This window comes from Saccopteryx leptura, chromosome 1 (assembly GCF_036850995.1).
Source record: "Saccopteryx leptura isolate mSacLep1 chromosome 1, mSacLep1_pri_phased_curated, whole genome shotgun sequence".
NCBI lineage: Eukaryota > Metazoa > Chordata > Mammalia > Chiroptera > Emballonuridae > Saccopteryx > Saccopteryx leptura.
In genome coordinates, this window is record NC_089503.1 from 324634302 (window position 1) to 324660632 (window position 26331).

Here is a 26331-nt window from a genome sequence, read left to right on the forward strand (position 1 = left end):
TTTTGAAATACTCACAGATTCTGAAATTAACTCTGGGACATGAGCTTTGCAACTTTAGGCTTGATATTATCGCTGAGATAATAGGCTGGCCCCCAAATACATAAGATTGAATTAAGATCGCTAGCCCACATAGAAAATACCTCCTAGGTAATGGGTTGGCAATTGGATAATGGGAAAATTGTCTTGTAAGACCTAGATGTTAGAATAGCTGAGTTGTTGACATGCTTTCAAATGTGTATGTAGGTTATTAAGAGTCACTGTGTGAGAACAGAGCAGCCTTCACAAAACATTCTCCTGTAGAAAACCATTTATAGTCACTGGGAAAAGAACACTTCTCTCTTGTACGTCCATTTTTTCCTTGATCCACATTCAAATAACACGAATGGAGTTTAAAATATATATTTTTTAGATAAATCTTTCTGGGCAAGGAGATTTAGAAAGGTAAAGGAGAAAATACCAAATAAACAAAAATCCAAGAGAAAGAGCCCTGTTTCGTTTACAAACCAGAACTTAGGTGACCCAGAAAGGTTTATGTTATTGTTGATTTTGGATGTTTGGGGTTTGTTTTCTTTTAAGGAATTAGGGGAAAGGAAAGAGTCATTATTTGACTTGGCGTTTTGCTTGGTCTTGACTAGAAGTTATTATCTGAATCAAAATCTTGCAAAAACATGCCCAAATTAGTCAGGGGCACTAAAGGGAAAGTTTCAGATTATAGTTTAAATTTATCCTCAAACTTTAAGTAGTGTTACAGTTTTGTCTTAAAGCAGTTTCTTGCACAGTCTCAGCTGACACTGGAAACCACAGGAGAAAAGGATCAAACCCAAAGTACCCGAAAAGTGTGCGTGGCAGGGGGACGGGGATGTGGACATAGATTTAAAATTCTATTTCCCATTAAAAATTCAGCTGAGCATTGCTGGTGAGAAAATTACTATGATGCTACACTGCCTTGTGTTTAAAAAAGAGACCTCGTTGTCTTTTATACTGTCAGCGCCAACTTTATAAAAATAAAGCTATTGCGAACTCCGCTGATGGCGCTGTCCCTAACAGGATTATTAGCAGTGATTTGTCAGCCCCTGCGGTCTCAGTGGGCTACCTTTCGGCGTGATTTCTAGCGGGTCTCGTCAATTATCAGTGCCCATGTCGCTTGCTGTTTGATCAGAAGAAGCATATGGTGCTGCTTGTGGGGCTGCGAGTAATCGCGGGAGGAAGATAATAGCAGGTCGGTGTTCCTGAGTGGACACAGAGTGGGACCCTAGAGTTTGGGGAGTCGCCGGGACAGGGCGCTCATCTGTGTCGTGCAGACCCTGGGCAGGCGCGCCCAGGAGATCGGGCTGGTTTTTGTCATTTTGTTTTTAAGAGAGCAAGCTTTCTTAAGTGCTAACGCCACAAATTATAAATGGCGCGATAAATAAAAAGGAAGAACAAAAAGTAAACTGTGTTAGCCAACTTCTTGTTATTTTTAAAGAGTCCGCTGGCCAGAGTCTGGTTGTTGGCCAGGCCAGTCTCCTGTGGCTACCTTAACAAGAGACTGTGCTTTCCGCCTCGCCCCTCACCTTCCTCCCCAGCCCTAGGCCCTGGGCTCCTCCTCCCTCCTCTCCCTCAGCGGGTGAGTGTGAGTTTATGGGGAGGAGGGGATGGAGGATGTGTGAACTCTGGGCACATCATTTATTTCTCCAGCTACTGTTGAGCTCATAACTCACCCTGCAGCCTCCACACGGTGAGTTAGACAGTCCGAACAGCTGGCTTCTAGGGATGAGGTTTTAATTTTAAGGATAGATTAGCTTCAAAAATTCAAAACCCAACCAAAGCCCTTAAAAATATTAAACAAGAGCAACAAACAAAATAACCCAAATAGTGTTAAGGGAGTGAAATGATCACAAGCGGAAGAACCAGGCACAACCTGCAGAGGGTGCCAGATTTGTGTTCAGCTGCTGCCTGAAGGCAGGGCTTGGACGAGACCGTGTCCATCGCAGTGGGGGAGACTGAGCACTTTACATGGGGGTACTTTTTTTTAGTGATGAAAAAAAAAAGAAAAATAAAGTTTGTTTTTACATGTCTTGACACCATCCTGGAACATAGTAGGACTTCAATTTAATTTTATTTTAAGGATGGGAGATATTTATTTCAAAATGGTAAGCATTCTATCAGATGTAACATAGATTTTTCATGACATATAATCTAAAGTAATTATAAATCTGGTAACATAGGCATAACAATGACTGTAAGACTCCATTGTTTTAGTTCATATACATTTCATCTCTAGTATATTACCTTGTAATGCTAAAAGGCTTAAATCAATAAACAAAAATTCTTTCATACTTATACTTGAAAAATGTTCTAAATCCTAAAATATTGTTAATCCCACCCCCAATTACTGAATACGTCCCCCCACCACCTCCAGTGTCTGCTAGATTCCTTGTCTAGGGGCAAATTTCAGCTCTTATCTGAACAGATAAATTTGAGCTATTGAGGGGAAAAGGAGAGGGGGACAGAGAATAGAGAAACAGAATATGGATGCCTGGAATAATTAAGAATAAATCATTAGATTGGATATTTCACAGTAAAAATAAAAAAAAAAACCTCAGGGAAGATTACTGTGAAATCATTAAAACTGCATATCTCCCAGTTGGCAATGTATCCTATTTTAAAATAGGCTTGCAAGGAAAAATTGAGGCATCTAGAAATGTATCTTTGGTGTTATCAAGACAGAAAGGCAAGATAAAGAAACAGATGATGTGACTTTATTTGTATGTAAAATAGGACAAATTTCACTAAAAACAAATATGTATTTGTTGTCCAGATAGAATACAGTTTTGGATGGGGGTGAAGTGGCTTACAAAATAAACTTCAAAAGGATCAGCCTTGGTTTCCCGTCTATAGCCATTCAGAATCTTAGTAGCATCATACTATTTCATTCGCAAGGTGTCTTGGGAAAATAAAAACAATTAAGATTTTAAATTAGTGGCTGTACAGGAAAGAGAATCTTCTGAAAGGTTTGAAGTACTAGGGTGATTAAACAAACCTTTACAGACCCTTTCTGTAATATTCACCTCAAGACTGAAATCTTTAGTCACCTTGGATTTCTTGAAGCAGAGAACTGAAAGAGAAAAAGAGGCCCCATTTCCCACGTGGATGGGTGATTTAAGGCTGTTTTTCTTGCTGCTTGGGGAAGTGATTGAGCATTAGGTTTCCATGTTTATTTTCTTACATCAGTTTTTCTCATTTAACAGCCTTTAAGTACAGTTTATGCTCCACGCTGGTCTTCTCTGTTTAATTCCAGTTTTGATGTTAACTTAAAATGTAGCATGCAGAACTAAACTCCATGCAGAGCATTTGCAAGGGATATTTATGTGCTAAAAATTGTAGATTAGATCAATGAAAAATATTTTTTCCTACAAACGAGGTGTCCTTAATAAAAACAATAACACAACAACAACAAAAACCATAGAGTATCATTAGCCATGGTAGGAGGCTTTTAAGCAGGTACAGTCACCCACCTGAAGCGAAAATCAAGTCAACTTTCCCGAGGACAAACGTAATTTTTAAGGAGTCACTTTTCAATTCTGGGTAATCTTAGCTGCTTCGAGCTTTTTGCAGACACAAATGTAAACACGATCCAGCCCATGGATTCTTGCCTCATGTCCCTATCTGTCGGCCCAGGTGTTTCTCACGAGAATGCTTGTGACCTTCTCTGTCCACTCATTGTATCTCTGACCCACGGAATTAATTTTTTTGTGGAGATGGGGAGATCCTTCAACTGTTTAGCAATGGGCCTGCTTAATCATAAAGTGCTAACGCAGTGTCTGAGAAGTGTGGGGCAAAGCCTCTTCCGTAGGCAGCGCCACTGGGCAGGCGGCTCCTCCGCGGAGTCTCTGGACCTCGGTGTCTCGGACAAAATCGTGGACGGCGCCCTTGCCGAGGCCTCTGCCTCGCCTCCCGCACAGGCCGCAGCGGCGGGAGGAAGCACGCTGTGGGGCCGGCGGGCTACGGCCGGGCACGGCCGGTTCCCCCGCTGCCCTGTCCGCCTGCGCTCGGGTGGCCGCAGCCGAGGTTGCGCGGGCTCGAGGCCTGCGGACGGACCGTGTCTCCACCGCTGCCCGGCGCGCCCGCCGGCCTCGTGCGGCCCGTCGTCTGACCCTGAGCCTCGGTCCCGCTGGAGCGGCCGCTGTGCAGCCGTGGGGGTCCCGTGGGATCCCCCGCGCCGCGGGCGGTCCAGTCCCATCGGCCTCGCAGAGACCGCCTTTGGGACGGTGGCATCGCCCCGCCGGCCACGCTCAGGAGGCCCGGAGGCATCGCTGGACCCTGTTCAGCTGCCGGGCAGGTAGGTACTGGAGTCAGACCTGCGCGCGTTCCCGTCCGCGGTTCATTAGGACCTGGCCGCAGCGCGCCGGCCCGGAGCCTGCAGCGCGCGGTCTCTGCGGGCGGGCTCGGCGCCCACAGCCGGCGCGGCCCTCGGCCTGACCCGGCCGGGAAGCCCCAGCTCCAGGGCCGGAGCACGAGGAGGGCGCAGAAAGTCTCCAGCCCAGATTTACGCTAATTCTAGCGGATTCCACAGGCGCGGGGAGAGACACTTGAGGCGGACAGGGGAAGGCAGGGCACTCAGTTCCACCACCGAGTGCAGACAAACACGGTGGAGCCCAGGCTGCTTCGCAGGACTAACCCTGGCCCTGCGCGGCCGTGGGCACCCTCCCAAGATCAGCCACACCCGCCAGGCAGCGGGCAAGGCCCACGCTTCCCGCCGGAGGCGGGGGTGGTGTGCCTAGGTGCGTGAAGCAGCCTCCCACCCGGTGTCGGCTCCTGGATTTGGGTCTCTGCTAAGGGTACACAATCCCCATCCTCCTGTTCCCCGGAGAATCGGGCCACTGAGACTTCTGCAGCCCTGAGGCCGCCTGGTCGCTGGGCCCGGGGAGAGGCTTGGCCGCTGCGCACTCGATGAGGACGCGCAGGCCCCGGGGAACACCCAGCCCTCCGAGACAAGTCCACTGGGGACCCGAAGTTAGGAGCGCGGTCTCGGAGGGCTTTTCTGGTCTCAGTCTCCGAGCTGTGATCAGGCCATGGGAGGGCTCCGTTAGACCCCATTATTCCGTAGACGAAGGTTTCCAGGAACGACCACAAGAAAGACAGGTTGTTATAGAGATATAGTGCTTGTTTATTTAAAAAAAAAAAAAAAAAAACCCAAACGACAGAAGAAGCTCTTCTCTTCCTCTCATTTGTGTCTGAGTGAAGGAGGCAATGATGCCAGGTCTGCTATCTATATTTTGTCAAGGGTATGAAATTCATTCCGAAGGAAAAGCTCGATCAATTTATTTTTGCTGCTTGCAATAACACAGCTGGATGATGTTTTGAGCTCACGCTAGACTGCGGCTCATCATTCATTCGCCAAGAACGGGCCTAAATTGTGCCTGTGGGATTAGGTCAATTTTAGTGGATCTACTTCGCCTCATTTGGTTACTAATTGGTTTCTTGTTTTATAAATCGAAATCTCATTTTCAGGAAATTACAAAACCCGTGCAGTCAGTCCATTGAGGTAATCCTTGGGTCAGGGGGTATTTAAATGGAAATGGCTTCACTGCGCACGGAGGGTAAAGCAACAGTGAAACTTCGCCCGGGTTTTCACAGGAAATGTGAGCTAGCCCTTTAGATACATAATAGATACATTCCTTGTAATACTACTTATGTAAATATGATAAACCAGACCTGAAGGGAAGAGGGGGGCGGGGAGAAACAAAATTTATCTGCTAAGGTTAATGTAGCATATCTTGGAAATCTTCCAAAATAGATTATGTTTTCTTTTGTCTTTGGCCACTTTAGCTGGAGAAAATCCTTTTGTCTAAAACCCGATTTAGTTATCGCCTCCCTCACAGAGCTCCCTTTCTCCTTTGCAAAACCCCGTTCCCTCGGCCTCACCGAATTACAAGAGAATCTTTAGATCTTGTTCCCACTGTAATCCTGCCGCAAAGGGAGCTGGTTTCCTCCTCATTTTAAACAGACAATCAAAGGATTTGCGAATTTTCTGCGGTAGGTCAAGTGCAGAAACGAAATCTCAGCTTACCCCCCTTGCCAAGTGAAACTGGGTGCGGGAGCGCGGCCCCGCAGGCGGGAAGCGAAGGGGTCCGGGAGCGGCGTCTCGGGCCCACTCCCCAGTTCTCCGAGGCAGAACCCGTGACCGGGTTCAGAGGCGTCCTGGGTAGGCTGAAGGGCGAGTTCAGCTCTAGTGTTAGGTCAAGAAAGCCAGGCAGGTAGACGTGGGCAGCCAGTTCCTTATAAAACATTAACCCAGACCATAACCTTGTGACGGAGATTTCGACCGGGAACATAAAGAAAAGGCAACGCTCCGTGAAAGCAAAAGGTTCCTTAAAAGGTGGGGGGTGGGGCTGGGGAGGGCGCGGAGGCCCCTGTTAACCTGCGCCGGCCAGCTGTTCATTAACCTGCGGGGTAGTCTCATTTCCCGCCCCCACCCCCAGGCTCACACTAATGAGGCCGCAACCCGAGGCCACGAGCAGCCGAGGCGGGCACCGGGAGTTCGGAACCAGTACTTAACCTCAGCCCAGCTTGGGGGACTTTCAGATGATTTGGGTTGGGAGGCCGATCCCGGACGTGTTCCAGCCGCTTTGGGGGCCTTGCATAAATTTAGAATAAAGGCTTTTGCGGGTCCAAAGCGCATGCTTTACCCTTCGGAGGCTGCAGAAGACCCAGTTCCAGACTCGACTGGGCCTCAGCAAGCTCTGCTCGTCCCAGTGCCCCAGCCCCCAGCCTCTGCAAAGCCGGGCTTTCCAGCTTTGACTGGGCCCGCGGCGTCCAGGGCCAGCGCCACCCGCGCCCCGGGCTCCCCCAGCAGTGTCCTTTCCCCTGGGCAGCCTCCCTAGCCATCCTGCCCGCCACTTAGACTGGGTGGGTGTCTACAGGTTACAGGCGGGGATGAAAAAAGGAACACATTATGCCAGAAACCGAGGAGGATAGTTTGGCTAAGACGGGAGGAGTGAAGAGAAGGTGACAGGGCAAGGGGTGTGTACAGGCTGTCGTGCCGGTGGCCCACCAGAGTGTCCCGGGAGGACCGCAGGGATCAGGGCAGTGGAGTGACTCTGGGGAGCGACACTGGGGCGGGCTAAAGTGGCAGGCAGGCTGGGGAGAGAGGGAGAGGAGTTCCGGGGCGGACAGGGAGCATAGGTGTTTGCAGAGCGGTGGGGAAATCGTTAGATTTATTTAGATGTGCAAACACCCAGAAAGACCCGATTTGAGCTTAAGGGGCGCTCACGGTTACTCGTTATTAGGATTTTGATCGTTTGCTTAAGAAGCAGTTCCTGGTCAACACACTTAAAAGTCCAACTCCATGTTTTATTCTGAAAGATCTAACCCCATATTACAAAGCGAGTGTGTTTGTCATTGTGTATTTCATAGTGATTTGCCCTGTACCCCCATAAATCAGTAAATTGTCCCTCTTTTTCGGTCATGGTAAATCTTGTTTAATGGTGTAACCATAAAAAAGTTTACCTAGTTACATTAATTTTAGCAGCAACACTGTTAAAATATAATACCCATAAGAAGTTTAACCTTGGTCTGGGCAAGTTTCTTCTATCTTATTTTTAATTTTCTTTCGGCAAACAAGTGCTAGAATGGCTAGAATGGCTCTATGTTAATTTTTAAAAAATCAGTCACAGGCATCCTGAGAATTTTATTTTTTAGGCATCACTGGAAAAATTATTTGAGGCAATGACTGGAGAGATCTTAATGTGGTGACATCAAGGAGATAAAGGGGCAGTCTTTATTAAAATGTTACCTGGAAAGTAGAGGACATGAATAATTGTCTATGTCCTAAAATGTTGCTAAAATAGTGTTAGAACCTGTAAGTAGCTGACTTCAAAGAAACTGCGATCTTGGAGGGCATGGGATGGCAGGTGAGATTAGGATGTGTAAGGCAGAGGTGGGGAAGGAAAAGGCAGAGGGAAAAGGATTGCAAGGGTATGTTGCTGCTGGAAGTCATCTGCAAGCAAATAGATTTTTCCAAAGGGAATTAAAGTCAAAGGCCCAGGGGAAAAAAATTGCTGCAGAGCCCTGCAGCCAATCAGAAAGCCCACCAGGGACAAGCTGGGCCTGGCCAGCTGCCTCAGGCCACTCTGGGACAGCAGTGACATTTGACATTCGCTGGATGTGTGGACATCCTCGGCCTCGTGATAAGAATGATGATGAAACTTTGGGTGAGAAATTGTGTCAGTGTCCCTCATCTCTCTATCTATTGCATAGTTATCTATCGCTGGGGTGCAGTGTAGGGTACTCCTTATAGGCCAGGCTGAAGGGGGATGCTCAGTCAGACCCCACCTGCCCTGAGAAGCCCAGGCCCGTCTAGGAGAATGAGTCTGACCTCTGTCCAACCCTCTAGAAGCTGAGAGGGCAGGGTTGAGATTTACTTGCCCCCATCCCCCGCTGTCCAGGTCAGTGAGTAAGGAGGAGCCCTGATGGTATCTGGGCCTGAGTGCAAACTTGGGTATATGACAGAATTGCGAGACTAGTCTCAAACTGCCACGGGGGTTGGAGTCCCGTTGCTAAAGAGTGTCTCTGTGTCTCCACAGGGCTTGGTGAAGCATGGGGCCACTCGAGTAGGACCAGCCCCCTGGACAACGTTGGCCGTGAACTGGGCTCTCATCTGCTCCAGGTACTGGCACGGGCCTTTCGGCAGCCAGCGTATATGCTTGGCTCTTGGCTTCTTGTTTCCCAGAAAAATGGGATCCTGCCCAGACTTGGCCCTACTGCAGCCCCTACAATTTCTCCAAAGTTAAAAAATGTTTAGCTCTCAAGCTCGCTGAAAGCGGGTGGTGCCTCCAGAGGCTGAGAAGGAGACAAGGTGACAACGGGCACGTTTTGGGTTTGAAAGGAAGACCTGCAAGGCCCCTATCAGGATGGCTGAAGCCAGGGAGGGGACGCCACTTGACACCTTTGGGCTGAGGGAACCTGAGTGCCTCCAGGCTAAGCTGCCGAGGCTGGGCTGCAAAACCCTCAGAAATAAAGGATTTACACAGGAAATAAGGGGAATCTGGTAGAAATGCTAGTCAATGCTTTTAAGCCCACACATTCCGGATCCAGCTGTGCCTGCAACTCGTTTCATCTCCTCCCTGTAGTTCCAGGGCTCTCTCCTCTCTCTCCACGGCCCTTACCCTAGGCCCGGGGCCCTGTATAGATGGAGCCTGGCACATAACCCGTACACCTCCCCAGGCAGCGAGTTTATCCAATGTGGACGCGCCCATTGCCGTGTTGTTTGCAGTGTACACCGTTTCAAACTGCTGGTAGCCCGCTTAAGTCGCCTAGCAAATATTTAAAATAGTATAACTCCCAGTGGCATTTTTAGGCTTGACATATGTTTCCCACCCTTTACCCCTTTATTATTATTCAAATCTACCACGAGCTTCACTGGAGGCTCCTCAAACCTAAGCAGGCATCAGAAGAGAATGTGAGCCCATTCTCCGAGGTGGGCGGGCCCGAGTAGCATCTCCCAGCAGGAGTGCCAGGCCCTTTCCTGACCCGGAGCTCCCCTATCCCTCCCTCAGTACCAGAGGTCAGAGATTTTAGTTTTACAGAGTATGGAAAGGCATCGTTCAAGCATTCCCTCATAGGCCTGGCCACTACAGCTCAGAATTCAACTACAAAGGCACTGTCCCCCCCTTTCTCAGGATATAACTTCCATCAGTTGCCTCTCAACAACTGACCACTTACCCAAATTTGACATATCACCAGTCAATTTTCCTCATCAATATAAACAAGAGAACAAACCCCCCAAATCTCTCAGCCCCTCTGGCTCTTGCCCAGTCTTTCCCTCTCTTCATCCCAAACTTCTCACAGGACTGAATTATACTTTCCATTTCCATCGCTCACCCCGCCTTTCTCACTCCCAAGCCCTGCAGCCTGGCACCTCTCGCAGCCATTGTGCTCTGCCCAGGCTCCACCACATTTTGATAAGCAGCATAAGATGCTGGCTTCTTATCCTGCCCCACCCACTAATGCCACAAATATAGGGCCAAGTATGTGCCAGACAGAAAACCCTGCCTTCATGGAGTTTACATTCTAAGGAGATCAGCCTTGCAAATCTAGGTGCACTATGTAGTGTAACAGGTGGTGTGGGTGCTATGGAAAAGAAGAAGGGGAAGGAGTAGAACTGTGTTTGAGTGGAAGAGGGCATCATTGAGAAAGTGACGCTTGGGTTCAATGGAGGTGACACTGATACTTGACATTCTCCCTTTTTCTGAAGTAGCACACTTTCCTGGATTCTTCTCCCTCTCTGCTTGCGCCTCTGGTTTTCCCATCACTGTCTGGCTATAAATGCTGGCATTCCCCCAAGGTTCCAGCTCTGTTTCTCATCTCACAGCTTCAAGGCCTCCTGGGCTATCTCAGCCAACATTATCACCTCAACTCCTTTTCCCACATTTACCTGACTCCAGCTGGTTCCTCCAGTCTAGACATCCTTCCTTAGCTCCAGACCTTTATTTTCTACTGCCAACTGGGCACATCCAAATGGAAATCTGCAAACACCTGAAGTTTAGTATCTCCAAGTCAAGAATTTATTATTGTCCTCTTCCAGACTTCCAGCCTATAAAAACTCATTATGCCTCTCTAAATTTCTAATCTTCGTCAACGGTGTTACCCTCTACTCAGTGACACAGAAGTCAGTCTCAGCTTCCCTTTCTGCCACCATTAATTTCACAGCCAAAACCATCTTTGACATGGATTCCGTTTTCTGATTTCTTCCTCCCCCCTCTTTCCTCCTATAGGTGACTACCCACATTTTGCCAGGAAAAAAAAGTCTAAGCATGTTATTCCTCTGTTTAGAAACCTCTGTTGGAACCCTAACGCCTATAAGAGCATCTCCACATTTCTCAGACTGACTTCTCAAACTCTCCAAAAATCCAGTACTGGTGTACTCTGTCATCCCTGTCTCTGGTGCATGGAAGTAATCAGATCTACCCTCCTGTCAGTTCCTGCCTTTGCCACATCAATCCTTCTGCCTAGGATGACCTCCCTGTTTACTCCAGTTCAAGCCTCTTTTCCAGGGATGTGCTCAAACAGCACCTCTACTGCCTCTGATTCTTCCCCAGGCCTCTGGCCACTCAGCCCCTGAGCTCCCACAGCATTATCTGTTCATCTGTGTGGTCATTATATCTGTATTTAGACTCATCTCTAGGCCTCCATTGGACTTCCAGCTCCTTAGAAGTAGGATCTGACTCATTTTTATGTCTCCACTGCCTGAACTGAAGATTCATTCACAGAAATAAAGGGACAGTGAAAGTCTAAGACTTGCATCATGGAGAGCCTGTCAGTTTGATACATCAGTGTAAACAGACACATATCACAGTACAGCACTACTTTGTGAACTTGCTGCCTGGAAAGCCTCTCATCTAAATCCCCCTCTCCCAGACTCTTTTCAGAGCCACTGGCCAGCTGCCTTTTGTCTACAGCTTTTCAGACTGCCAGCCCTTCCACATCACCCAGTGCCTGCTGTTTCCCAAACCTTGCTACCCCCTCTTTCCATTAAAACATGCTGTCACTATGGAGTCCTTCAAGACCGACAGAGGGAACCTCTGGTCATCATCTCAAGAGCCTAACTCACCTCTTACAGCAGGCTGTGTTTCCCCCCACCCCAGAACATTTGTGTGTGTGTGTGTTACAGATATGACTGCTTTGTCTATTTCAGTGGATTCTGAATCCACTGAATTTGTGGATTTCTGGAGGGTAGTAGACTTATCCATCACTTCCTTTGGGTCTCTTCCTGGGGGCTGCATTTCCAAGACACTTACAAATTTATAAAAAAAAACCCAAAAGGAGGACTCTTGTGGCTGGTTTTCTGTGCCCTCTTTCCTGCTGGCCCTTCTCTACTTTGCCTCTCTGCGCTTCTGGCTGGGCATCTAACTCCTGTCCCCCTCAACCCAGTGTGTCCCAGTGTTCTGAGGGCTCTCCATTCAACTCCGTTCCTATCTCCCCAGACCCTGGACGGTTTCATCTTTGTGGTGGCCCCAGATGGGAAGATCATGTACATCTCAGAAACAGCCTCAGTCCACCTGGGTCTCTCTCAGGTAGGTGAGTGGTCCACACCTCCAGCCTTCAGTGTTCAGAACTGGAGCTGGAGGCAGGAGGGGAAGGGAGGGAGGGCTTTCCTAAAGGCTTGATATGTGCATTTCTGGGACTTGAAACATCTCAACTAGTAAGAGGGCTGGATCTCTCCCTCTCTCCACTTCCCTTATTCTTTAGCTTCCATCCCAAGCCCAAACAATGGCTACATTTTTGAGTCCCTACCAGAGGCCAAACAACATGGGAGATGGGTTACATACTTAAGTCATGATGTCTTCACCAGAATATTGCCAGGGAGCTACTACTACTATTTCCTTTCACAGGTAAGGAAACTGAGGCTTAGATAGGTTGCAACAGCAGAACCGGAATTAGAAGTCAGGGCCGACTCTAGAGTTGTGGCTCCTGTGCTCACAATGCTGTGGACCCCCTGGCCCAACCTTCCAGTCTTCCCATGTGGCACCCACCACTGGGAGATGGTGATACCGTCCTCTTTACAGGTAGAACTCACCGGGAATAGCATTTACGAATACATCCACCCCGCAGACCACGACGAGATGACAGCGGTGCTCACGGCCCATCAGCCCTACCACTCTCACTTTGTCCAGGGTAAGGCAGAAGGGCGCCCGCGACCCTCGGTCCCATCGCGCAGTTCGCTTGTGGCTTTTCCCCAATTATCCACGGCTGGGACGGTGGCGCTGTGCCGCTCGTCTCACAGCCTGCGTCTGCCTCCGCTTCTCGCTCCCAGAGTACGAGATCGAGCGCTCCTTCTTCCTGAGGATGAAGTGCGTCTTGGCCAAGAGGAATGCGGGCCTCACCTGCGGCGGCTACAAGGTGTGTAGCTGAGAGGAAAGATCCTTGTCTCCTGGCCGCCCGGGCCACTTAGCCAGGTGTAGGCGAAGGGGGCAGGGCAAGAGACACGTGCTGCATGGGAGGGACTTTCCTGGGGCCAGGACCGCCAAGGAGGGCGTTCCCCGCACGAGTCAACGAGCCCTGGGAGGGGAAGCAGTACGAGGTTCGTTGAACTTTGTGAATACCTGGAACTTTGTTTTAAGACAGTCTCACTGGGTCCCGTTACTGTGCCGCCTTTGGCGCTCTTAAACCTGGGGACCATAATGGGCCTTAGCGATGCGCTAAGCGTCTGAAATGGTCGATCGCTTTGGTGGATTCGTAGAGTTTATTCATGGCGTCAGATTCTGACCCCGAGAGAGGTTAAGAACCAGAAGTTCAGGTCAAATCCATGATTGTCCTGTTTAAGAGATTAAACATGTAGGCTCCAGGGCACGGCTTCGCGATACAGGTGCGTTAGGATGGGCAGGGCCCGGGCCTCTGCATTTTAAAAGTCCCCAGGTAAGTTCAGTGTGGCAGTCGTTTCCTTGAGACACCTTGGAGCACCAGTGACAATGGACATGGGCGCAGGGGCGTGGCCCACCAGGCGTTTGTGGTCAGGTTGAGGCGCAAGGTTTTAATCACTTCCCCATCTTTTTGGGTGGGTTCCTGACTGAGTGGCTGAGCCTCTCCTTGTCACTTTCCGCCGCAGGTCATTCATTGCAGCGGCTACTTGAAGATCCGCCAGTACAGCCTGGACATGTCCCCCTTCGACGGCTGCTACCAGAACGTGGGCCTGGTGGCCGTGGGCCACTCGCTGCCGCCCAGCGCTGTCACCGAGATCAAGCTGCACAGCAACATGTTCATGTTCCGCGCCAGCCTGGACATGAAGCTCATCTTTCTGGATTCCAGGTGGGTGGCGGGGGAAGAATCGCCCCTGTTAGAAGAGCGGCCCTGCTCAGTGGCTGACAGCGCCTTCCCGACTTTAGGAGCTCATTTTGCAGATGAGGTAACTGATCAGGCCCTGCAAAGTGAGGGTGGGCACCCGGGCCTTAAGTGGCTCTCTGGGATGGGCACACCCCCGCCCCCCGCGCTCATCCCGCGGGGATTGCTTTCCTCAGAGTGGCAGAACTGACGGGGTATGAACCACAGGACCTGATTGAGAAGACCCTGTACCATCACGTGCACGGCTGCGACACCTTCCACCTGCGCTGCGCCCACCACCTGCGTAAGGCGCCACCCTGCGGCACCCACACGACCCGGCGAGTCCCTGGAGTAAGGGTGGGGGAGGGGAGGAGGCCTTAAGTCTCCAGCCAGAAGACAGCTGGGAGCCCCGGGAGCCAGTGACCGTGATAGGTGGGGTCCTGCCAGCCACCGCGCCAACGCTGGGCTCCATAAGCTCCGCCTTGTTTCTTGAACACGGGGGAGGGAGAATTTCCGAGTTTCTAGGCGAAAATTTCCCCAGGGGTTTTATTCTATTGATATGCTGTTCCCCCTCCCCCTCCCCCACAAACTCACTAAAGGTGGGAGGAGAAGCCCAGGCTAGCCCGCTTGGCTCACTCGCGTTGATCCTGTCACTCGCTTGGCTTTGGATTCTGCTTTGCTTTGAGCTTAATCTCCCCGCACAGGGAATGTGAGCGAGGGAGTGAGCGGCCCAGACCCGACCTGACCTTACATAGTTAGAAAATCGAATGGGGGCGAGGGGAGTGGAATCTCCCAACTTTAAATGTTACCCCTCTTTGCTGATCACGATGGACCAAGGACTCAAAGTAAATTAATAGGACAATCCATGCGTTTGGGAAGGTGCGTGCTCCTCCTCCTCCTGCCCCGGCGCACTTTAATCAGGACCCGCTGGGGACCCTGCTCTCACTGCCACGGGTTGCATTTTTGGGCCGTTGAGAAACGGGCTTATTCACCACCAGCTGCCTTCTATCTCTCCATCAGTGCTGGTGAAGGGCCAGGTGACCACCAAGTACTACCGGTTCCTGGCGAAGCACGGCGGCTGGGTGTGGGTGCAGAGCTACGCGACCATTGTGCACAACAGCCGCTCGTCCAGGCCGCACTGTATCGTCAGCGTCAACTATGTTCTTACGTGAGTGCAAATCTAGGACCCCTTCTCCCACTTCAGGCGACCGTGGTCTCCACGAGGGTGCAGGTGGTGCTCACCGCCGGATTGTATGTGAGACTGGGGTCCCCTGGTGACGCCGGCTTTCACTAGAGTGCTGCTTGCATTGGGAGGCGGCAGCTTGAACACTTTCATCTTTATGAAGAGACTTCCTTCGTTATATTATAGAGAAAGATTTAGGAGTTTTTCCATCCACAGTCCATATTTGCTCTCTACTCTCTCTCTCTCTTTTAACCTTTTAAGCGAACTCTGCATTAAATAAAACTTAATGCAGCATAAAGGAAAAAAAGGAGAGAGAGGAAAGGGTCTGACGTACGGAGCCATTTATGGATAACAAACAGGACATCTGTTTCACTTTTTCAAATCTGGGTTTGAAGTTCTTAATTTTAACCAGAGTCTCCAATCAAAGTTAAGAGTTCTGAGAGAGTGATTTTCCCCCTGAACCACAAAGGGGGTTTAAGTGACCAAGAGGGTCTAACCTGAACATCCATACAGCAAAGGGAACCGGCTGATGCTGCAAGTCTTGGCGGGCGCCCAGGCCTCGCGCCCGAGGTGTGACGGCGACATGGGGTGGGGGACCCGCCCGGCCGTGCCACCTGCGGGTGTGGCTGGCTGGGCGGCGGTGGCAGTCGCTTGTGAGCTTTATTCTTTCTAGAAACAGTAATCCTGTGGCCCTGCAGGCTGATCACGTGGCCTCGTGTGTGGCTGACGAAGAAAGCACAGTCCTGTGTAATGTTTGTGAAAGTCGAAAGGTTGAGGACTTCATGAAGAACTCTTTTGTGTGCGCAGTTGCAGTTCGTGTGTGTGTGTGTGTGTGTGTGTGTGTGTGTGTGTGTGTGTAGGTTGAAATTCTTGTGATTTTAGGGGACCTCAGGAGTTATTGTTTACTTTGGAAGAGTTGACCCACCAAGCACTTAGTAGAAATGCTAGCTTTACATTAGGAAGTAGGTTAAGGGGTGCTTTTTGAATTAGACTATACTATGGGAGATGAGATTTGGATTCATTTCATGTTCTCTTAAATTGCCAAATTAAAAAATGTAGTAGTTGAAAATATTTTGCTAGGGAATTAGACTATTTACTTTGTGCCCTGCTTAATAAAAAAAATTAATTCAATAGACTTGGAAAATTAGTTTCGATGAGAATTCAGTACTCAAGAATAATGGCTGGTTACTAAGAACAATTGTTTTATTTTAATTTTTTTCATTTTAATAAGCAGTGCTAAAATAAAAACTACTAGATTTTTGTAATAGCACAAAGTCTGTGTAACAGAGCAGAAAACAGCAATATTTTGGATTTCATGAAACAAAATCATCTATTTTATGAATGCAGTTTTTCATATTATTAAAATAAACATAAAAGAAAATGGCAAATTATAATTCATAAAACAAGACACTCTGTGAAGCATAAGTATTAAAGAGTGAAAAATTATGTCTGCTTACCATGGAAAGGAAATGGACATTCTTTAAGAAGGTGCTTTGTATGTCTGGGACATCACAAGCATTATACATACACTCTGTTCTCTGGTGAGTTCCTGTGGTTAGTAATCATTTTTTATCAAACAGCAGGGTATATAGTCACACAGACCCATATAAATGATCAGAATGCAAGTTAGACCTCCCAATGGGTAAACTTAATTTATGTTTGAAGTCATTTTGAAATATTCTGTTTTGTTTTCCAGTGCATAAGTGTATTTTCTTTCTTCGGTTGACTCTGCCATTCTTCACTTTACACATTTCAGAGCTGCTGGATTAGGCTACCAACTTTACATCAGATTAAAAAGATGTAATGAGGATAAATGATTTACAGAAAAAAAAATAGCATGGCATACGTTTTTCAGAATGTTTTATGACTCTAAATAAAAATAGAAATAAACACAGAAGCATACAAGATGAAAAGCTGAAATTGATTACCCTTTTATGAGACTCAGTTCCAAATCTTTGTATAAAAATTCTTAGGACAATTTTTATAGCTACAAATGTGGAAACTGCCTTAGATGAAATGCCATCAAGTGGTTCTGTGTGTGTTGACAGGATTTTCATAATGAACAGGTTGCAGTTTGTTTGATGTGTATATCACACATCTGGCTGGAAGTTACTAATTTACATTGTCTTAGCAAATTAAATAGATGGCTATTGATTCTCTATGGTAGCAGTGAACTACCACATACATTTGTTTTCAGGACTAATTCTTCATGTAGCCTGAGAATTCCTGATAAGTGAGTTCTTTCCAAATACACTCCCTCAAACAATGTACTTAAAGAACCACAGTCCCCCCCCCTCCAAATAATTTGACAGGCCAAATGTTTCCCAAATTTACACATTTTAATAGATACAGTTTGATGGGATTTTTCATGTTATAAAAGTAGAGAGAATTGTAAATAAGCATTCATCAAATGAAGGTATGACATTTTGGTGGAAGCTACATTTATTCGATGCACATTTCTAAAATTTTTGATGGTAAATTTATTGATGAAGTTAAAATATACCTAGAAAAATCAGTCATCATTATCTAACAGAAGCAATAATGAATAGAAATATTTAGTAACCTTGCTTTTATCAGCTACAATAGCGAATTAGAGGAATTACAGAGGTAGGTGGTGTATGCCCTAATGCATTATTGGCTTTTGTATGAGCACCATACAGAATGTTTATGTTCTGAAATTCTGGAGAAGAGAGTGATAGGGCACTATGATTAAAATGTTAAATTCTATTAGTTATAGGTTTTCCTGAGGCTTCCATAGTTCTTTATTAAAACTTACCCTCTCCCTGCCAAACCAACTACTCCCACCCCCAAACCCATTAAAAACCCCAAACCAAAAACCTAGTCACTTCATGATTTTCTACAAGACAAACATGTCCTGTTAATTTTATGTGCCATATTAAAAAAAAAGATTCCCTTACAAATTTTGGTGCTTACGGGCTTTAAAGTAAGTGTTAAGTATGATAGGCTATGTTCCCTAATTATTTCCAAGAAATAAGTTAATGGAGCTAGTGTCTAGTAACAGTGAATGTGAGGAAAAGTCTAGAAAAATATGGAGAGAAAAGCATATCTATAAAAACCTAAGGAATTTTCTTAATTCATATTTCTTTGATGTTGTTGAATAAGTAGTATTAATTTAACCTGTAGTAATATTTAGAGTATTAATTGTTAATTGCCAGTTCAGATAGGAAACATTAGTATATATTTAGGGTGAAAAAAATTGAAAATATAAAACTATGAAAAAGAATTTGTTGAGAAATGAAGTCTTCTCTTAGTGTTTTTAAACTTTATATATTTTAAAAATAAAACTTAAAAATCTACTTATAAGAATAGAAACCAAGTGTAAAAGTGTGAAAACCCCATTTTAAAATATTTTAAAACAATTTATTCAAACATGCAAGTTGAAATAGTACAACGAATGTTTGTACACATGTTATCTATAATATAAGCCATGTTTTATTTATGTATCAAATTATTCTTATTTGTATCTATTTGTATGTGCATTTATTTCCTCCATAGACTCATTCCAATGTAAGCTACAAACATCATGATACTTCATTCTTAAATAATATTCCCCTACATAATCACTGTACTGTTTATGATGGCACATTTAAAATGTTCAAAATTACTGTGTGTAAAAGGTTGAAAAATATACACAAGAGCTAGTTTATTGATGCCATTAAAAACAATCTGCCACTGAAATTCATCAAGTACTCACTGATGTATATGACCTCAATTAGGCTGATTGATCGATGATATTTTGTGAGGGGTCTTCTGTAGTGGTAGAATGTGGTAAATGTTAGTGTATTTTAAACTGGACTTCTAATGAGAATTATAAGCTAATACAATTCAGATATTTTCTCTGAAATGTAAAAGAGAGAGAAGATTTCAAGGGTGATTTGGTAATTTTGGAATCAGACAGATTTAATATCTTCAATCATTTTTTGTTGGTAAAGAAGACTTCTCTGCTTATTTACTTCTGAAGTTTAGGATGTAATGATAGTGGAAAATCTCACATACTGTTTTAGAGTAATTTGCTAATCACAGATGAGGAAGTAATTGTTTATGTTAAAAATACTATTTTAATGTTGCAAAGAACAGAAGAGACAATTTACATTAGTGTTATTTGCTATTTACTAAATAACCCTTTTGATTTTGAAAAGTTAGGTCAAATGCCCTAGTTCCTTCATGTAAAAGAAAAAACAAAGGTCTCTACATTGTAATCATTGCAGGTCCCATATATTTTTTTTAAATTTTGCACAAGAGCATTGCAGTTCTGACAATCAAAAGGGTATTTTAATATCAACATATTCTGTAAATATAAAACCTTATGTATCCTTACCATAAACCAGCAAACATTAAAATATACTCATGTTAGTTTGCTCTTTCAAATATAATAGTACTGAGTTGATTTGGGCATTAAAAATTTTAAATTAATTAAAAAACCCAATGATATTGTTATTACAACTAGGGTGTTTTAGAAAATATTTTTTAATACTTTGACCAATAATATATATAGTTACAGAAATAGATTTTATTTTCCTGGTTAGCAAAATTACTGTTTTATATTATAAATAATGTCGAGTAAAGCACCCTTTGCCTTAGCAAGCTACAGCAAAATATAAAATAATTCACTCTTATCCTTCAAATCTATGGAACACATGTTGCATAAATTTAATTTTTGATTATAATAATCATGCACTAATGTATACTCATAAATTAGATTTGATTCTTCATTGTGTTTGATCTTTATTATGATCATATTGAACATCAAAGCTGCAGTTGTTCTTTTCAAATGATTTTCTACATAACTGAATCATTATAGAAACAAATTGAAGACACATTCATATTAGCAGTAATTTTTAACAACCCAAACTCTTAAGTAATAATTAATATTAATTTTATAACTATCAAACACTCTATTAAAAGAAAGAACTGGGAGATTTAGTCTGTTTTACAGTACTTAATACTAGTACTCATTTAAATAATCTTATCCTTATTCTCATAAACTTTCACTTATAATTTTTTAATCATAATGATCTGTATTTAGTTTTAAATTCATTATTTAATCTCAAACTTTGTACTTTTTTCCCCCAATACCAAATACATATTTCTTTCAAAATACTGTCATATTTGTTACCTAATTTGCACCTTTGACAACTGTCAAGGGTAGTTTGGGAAGGGATTACACTCTCCATTTTCTAGGTGAGGAAACTAAGGTCAGAAATGCCAAGTCATTCATGAAGCCCAGATTAAACAGTAGGGTGTCAAACTGCTGTTGCATCATGAGATTCTCTCTCTTGGGGTAGGAGTCAGGGGTGGATATAGGGGAGATAATATCTGGGAGAGAAGGAAGGATTTAAATGATTAAGGCCTATAGGGTTCAGCCCACCCAACATCTGGATAGGCTTTCATCTGATCTCATAATGGAAGATTAAAAAGCTGCCTCTGTGTTGCTGCTTCACCAGTGTATTCAGATATTGATGATTTAATGGATTAAATTTAGCTAAGGCATCTTTTCAGTGATATTCAATTAAGACTAAATCTTTCATTTTTCTTAAAAAAAATGTGGCCTGCAGACATTTTAATTTTTTACTGAATTGCTTGCTTTAGACTACACAGATATATTATTGCTAATTGTTTCGATTTTGCAACCAGATTTAATACTTTATGTTCCTTTTAAACAAAAGTGTTAAAATGAATGTTAATGGATTGGGAACCATGTCATCCTTTTTGATGGATGAGGCACAAGTTACCTCCTGTTGCAGTGGATTATTTCCAAGATGATGTGTATGGCGTGTGTGTGTGTGTGTGTGTGTGTGTGTGTGTGTGTGTGTTTGTGGGTGGGGAGTGGTGGTGGTGGAGATGCAGAATTGGCCCCTTTTTCCTTTGTTGGAGAATGGCAGGAAATGTCCCCTGGGGACTCTGTTCAGGGCCTGGAGATAGAAGGCTCTGGGAGGTGCTCTATCAGGGGTGTCATTCTTTGGTCCTTTGGCAAGGTTGCTGCTCAGCCACTTCCCCCTCCCCAGGTGTCTCTGGCCTTCACTTCTTCCTTTGCTGTTGTCCTGACATGGAGGGCACTGACACAGGACATCTCCTATAGTTCCTGGGTAGAGACCACTTGGTGTGTGCTAAACGACCAGCCTGATCACTCATCTCTGGCTTTCTCTTGGCCTAGCTGTTGGGAGTGAAAGGCTTCTCTGATCATGATTCACATCATGGAAATCATATGGATGATTACCTTATTCAAAGGCAGGGATTCATATATGTTATTGTGCCTGGATGGACAAATTCCAATGTGGCTTTACTTGAACCCCAGAAAAAGCATGGTTTTGTCTTCTGATTTAGTCTGTTCATGGGCAAATACTCTCTTATGTTTGGTAAAAGATATGTGTGTGTGTGTTGGATTATGCCTATTCTGTTAATTTAGTAAAAGGCTGCTACTTCTTTCTCCTTATCCAGTGCTTTCCTCTCTCTTCCCTCTTCTGTTCTTTTGGCCTTGTGACATCTTTCCAGATGAGCAGGTGGTAAAAGAAAATTCATTTGGGTTGAAGTGCTGGTGTCTGTGCTTCAGCCAAAAGGACTGGTGGCCGAAAGGATAGGCTGGAGTTTAGGTGAAATCTGGAAACACCTGAGTGCATGCCAATGGAGGAATTTAACACTCTGCCTAGTCTGAGGAGTAACTCTCACTCCTTCCTTTCCCTGCTTCAGGTGTCCCAAGGCCCAGGGAGGTGGCGGGGAGGTGATCTGTGGTGATGGCAAGGCCGAGGGGGATGATGAGGAAACTTACCTTTGTGGGGTCTGGCTGAGTCTGGGCCATCTGTTTACCATCTGTGATTTTTATTCTGAGAAGTTACAGTGCCTTTGGATAAAGATTTTATTTTCATAAAGTTCTATATTATCATGCAAAAAAAAACTTTCAAAGAAAAGGCATGGGCTTTGGATCTGTGTTTGAATATGATTTGCTGTATAATAGCTGTGAGACTATGAGCACAGCTCTACCCCTTTAACCCTCTGTTTTCCCATCTATCAAATGGGGACATTTGTGTCCAATTTTTAAGGACTGAGGGGAATTAAATGAGATAATGTATAAATAGTGCAGTATCAAAATTTATTAACTGTTAGTAATTGCCAATGATATGATATCAACTGAAATTCTTTGGAAGGGGATGAATAATTCCCTCTTTTAGTTGAATTTCTAAATCCTCAAATCCACAAATTGAAATGTTTATTTTCTCCCTCCTCCTCAGACCCTCAACACATACACCTGCAAGCATGTGTTTTTTGTGTGTGGTGGTTTCTACAGCTGGGTTAAGCTCAGCCTGCTCTTCACTGCTGTCACTGTATACTCTAAAGCCAGCTGAGATTTCTGCGGGGCGGGAGGCAAGCAGCCTTCACCGAATGCCTCCCTTATGCCAGACAAGATGGAAGCCCTTTACCTGGTGGAGAGCTGCTTCACAGGAAAAAAGACAGTTATAAGAAACAAAGCTTCTGTCAAATTTCTAAGGTTAATTTAGTTGGAATCAGTGTTTTGTCAACTTGACCAGTGTCAGTAGTTATAGTATAAAGGGAATAAAATGTGCAACAGTGGTATTTTGGGCAGTGTACAGGGGAGCCTTGGGAGCATGCGCTGTACCGCTGTCCGGGCTGGGTGTGGCTGCCCCCCCACACCAGCGCAGAGAGTGGGGCGGATCATGCGGCTGAGGGCCTGAATGCGTGAAGCAGAAGTCTTGGAATCTCTCGAATAGTTTATCACTTAGTTGGCAAAATAGAAGTTTGTGCCATTTATATTTTTAAGAACTCAGATGAACACAGTTTGAAATGATTTGGTACACTTCCACGATGTGCTGAGGGCACAAAATGCGAAGGAGCTTGAAGGGAGGGTGGAGTTGTCAGGGAAGGTGTCGAATTTTAGGGAAGCAGAGGTGGGGTCTTTTTAAGATGGAATAGTGATATAACTATTTGTCCCATTGTTCTTTCCCCATAAGTTATCCTTGAAACGCAGTGATCACTCTTCAAATGAGATTTAACAGTGCTTGTCTCACTGCTCTCGTCTAAGCTAGGATTTCCTTCCTTCTTTACCTTGAATTTTGTTGTTGTTGTTGTTGTTGTTGGAACTAGACATGTTCCATCGGGATTGGTCACTATTTTTCTTAGGGTTATCACCTTTCCTAAATTAGTACCGGTACATCTTCTACGTGGTCACCCTGCTGTAGGAATAAATTAGTCTTTTTAGCATCTAGGCATAGAACACAGTTTTTAAAGTTTTAAGGGATGTCGTAATTCTGAATTGAATGTAAAAATCTATTGAAATGACTATCCAGTGACAACGGTAGTTGTATTTTAAAAATTATTTCTGGAAAGCAAATGTGAGGTATACATGAGGACCACAGACACTGGTGGACTGGAGGGGAGGGAGGGGCAAAGCACCGTGCAGCTGGTTCCAGACCTGCAGGACCGGAGGTCTCCCCAGTGCTGTGTTTGACATCAGAAGCCCACTGTTATTAGAATATGATGCAGCCTAGACTCTTAGTGAGAAATTTGAAACCCTGATAAACATAAGGCGGTATTACAAAGTATTTGAAAAAATGTGTTATGAAATGAGATCTTACTACATTTGATTAGGCAACATAGCATATTAGTTAAGAGCTTGAGCTCTGTGTCTATTGTTTGTTCAAATCCCATTGCTGTCACTCACTGACTCTGTAACTTGGCAAATTGCTGAACTTTGTTGTCTCTCTCGCTTTTTTTTTTTAATCCCTGAAATGTAGGTAATGATAACATCCACTTCATTGAGTCATTGAGAACGTTAAATAGGAGGATGTGTGAGGTCCTTGGCACTGTGCCTACAACAAAGTAATATAAAGTAAATGTGAATTAGGGTGGTTATTTCAGTGAAACTAAATCAAATAATTTTAAGCTTGCCAGTAAGCATAAAAAAATGAGTGTCTATGAGTCCTTGGACTGAAGGAGGGAATGTGGGAGCCTTAGGAAGGCAGAGGGTTTCCCATGAAAGAGAAATCAGCAATGATTCTACTACATCTAGAAAGGATTGCGAGATCCTCCTGCAGTCGGTACGACTAGTAGGTCCTTCAGCATTCACACATGGTTTATTGAGCACCTATCATGTGCCAAGTTCTGGGGACGTCAAAATGAATAAGGAAGTGTCTATAGGAAAATGAAAGACACCTAAGTAGGCTTCCTCAGGACTGATAGTCTTCTTTGGAGGAAGAGTTTCCATCTACAATTAGAAAGAAGAGAGCGTGGGGTGGCTGGCACTGCCTGGGTAACCCCTGGGGAATCAGCTTGCAGATATGGTTAGACTACCCTCTGGTTAGATGGTGGGGGCGGGTGAGGAGGCAGTGTGAGGAGCTCAGCATGTGCGTGTGTGAGTGTGTGAGTGTGTTGACAGAGACCATGATTGGCAGCAAAGTACCTGGCTGCAGGCTAAAGAGTCCATCTTTAATTCTCACAAGGACAACTTTGTTCAGGGCAGGTTCTGAGTATCTCATTACCTGGCCAGAGAGAACTGGGCTTAGAGTGATGGGGAGGTGATTTTTTTTTTCTTTTTTAATGCTTTAAATGAGATTTTTAAATATTTTGGGGGTTGACTTCTAATGGGATTAGGAATCTCAGTAAATTTTTAAATTGAAGAATCATTCTAGGTTCAAAAATCTTTGTAGATTTATTACATTTAAAAATGTTGCTAATTATTTTAAGTTTTTTAATTTTTAAAAAAAACTTTTCCTTTGTAAGGGGTATTTCCCAGGCTTTGCTGCTCTGCTGGAGAGACTGCAAGATGATGGTCGGCTCCAAGCTGAAGGAGGGTGGGGGACGATGCCCGGTTTGCCCCGTGCTTAGGTTGGGGAGTAAGAAGGACTCACAGTGAGGGCTGCCACTTTGTGCCAGAGGCACAGCCCAGCGCCAGGACTGCAGCGCCCATCGAATTTCCTTCTTAGTACCCTATCTTTAAACTGGTAACATTGCACTAGTGTGAACCATGTGAAATCACCATTTCTGTATATTAGAACAGCCCAATATCAACAATTTCATGTAATTTCACCAAATGTTTAAGATGCAATGTGACATTTTACAGAGATTTTGCAGAGGTCTATAGAAAGTTTACTCTCTTGTCTAATATGGGGGTCTCCACTAGGCGCCTCAGTTGCTTCACAGTTTGGGTGTACTCAGAAACTAGTCAGCAGCATATAGTAGACCCCAGACCCGACCCTATCTCCTCTTCATTACCTTAGTCCTCAACAGTTATGACACTTCCACAAAACAGCAATTAGTAAGCACCACACACAGAACATTATTTTATTTAGAACATCTAATATTTTACTAGGATTCAAATAGGAGCTGCTGTCTTGACTAGAAGGATCTTTTCCCTTTGATTGATTGCTAAATGGATAGAGCCTGTGAAAGGCTCTTTTTTCCCCTGGGGATTTCTTGTTCAAACAGAATTTGTTGTATCCACATCAGTAAAGCCGTGCTAATATACGCTGCTGGCCAGATTGTGAAAATGGCCTCATTATATTGAACTGGATGTCATTATGGTATCCATTAAGGTGGGATTCTCTCTGTGTTTGTTCTTTTAAATCCAAGTTCTTTGCCACTTTTCACATCTCTCAGAGAATAGCGACATTCTCTGGCAATGCAATCTGAGAGTGTGCTGTCTCTCCCTCCTCTTACTAAAACCATTACGAAACAGAATCCTTGGTTCTGAGCATTTTCAGGGGTTTGTGCCTTGCTGTTGCTGTTCAGTCATTCACTTTACTCTCTGTGCTTGTGATGACTGTGATGTGTACTGGTTGCTGAAGGTAAGAACCCGCGAGATTTACTTCTTTTAACACTCTCATTAATTGATACCGTTGTCTAAACACACGACAGGAAAAGAGCAGCTTTTTCTGTTCAAAACTAACCAAATGCAACACAAGGCTTTTCATTTTAATTTTTGTAAGCTGTTAAGAGACTAATAGTGTTGGAAGTCACAGCATTTCTGTTAGCTGTTGAAATGTTACTACAGTTCTGGCAAAGTGAAGTATTTGTTGTACTGAATTTGGGTAATGGACCCCTGCAGGGTTCCAGCTCAGGAATGCTGGAAGGCTGAAGCCCATGAGAAGGAGGGCAGGGTGGGTGCCAATTTATATTCCTTCAATTAGAGCAATTAAAGTATAGCAAAGTGCAGGGTAGCATTTTCTTGTGAAGGCTAATTGAAAACAAGAGGAAAATATTTAGAGACGCTACATGGCATTTTACATTATAATTTCTTTTCTATTTGTGTGTCTTGTCAACTCAATAGGACCTTCATTATAAATAATTTTCTATCATTAGAATCAGCTTAATTTCTG

General features: G+C 44.7%; 1 protein-coding gene across 3 annotated transcripts in view; it reads left to right on the forward strand.

Moving 5' to 3' along the window:
- The window catches only part of SIM1 (SIM bHLH transcription factor 1), a 72999-nt gene that overhangs the window by 2124 nt on the left and 44544 nt on the right, over positions 1-26331 (forward strand). The window contains exons 3-9 of one of the 3 annotated variants that reach the window (XM_066358817.1): positions 8568-8650; positions 11967-12056; positions 12549-12657; positions 12797-12882; positions 13589-13788; positions 13998-14104; positions 14821-14968. In XM_066358817.1, the coding sequence (XP_066214914.1) occupies positions 8568-8650; positions 11967-12056; positions 12549-12657; positions 12797-12882; positions 13589-13788; positions 13998-14104; positions 14821-14968 (823 nt within the window). The remainder of the gene's footprint in view (positions 1-8567; positions 8651-11966; positions 12057-12548; positions 12658-12796; positions 12883-13588; positions 13789-13997; positions 14105-14820; positions 14969-26331) is intronic. The other 2 variants (XM_066358818.1, XM_066358819.1) reach the window with 2 other exon arrangements.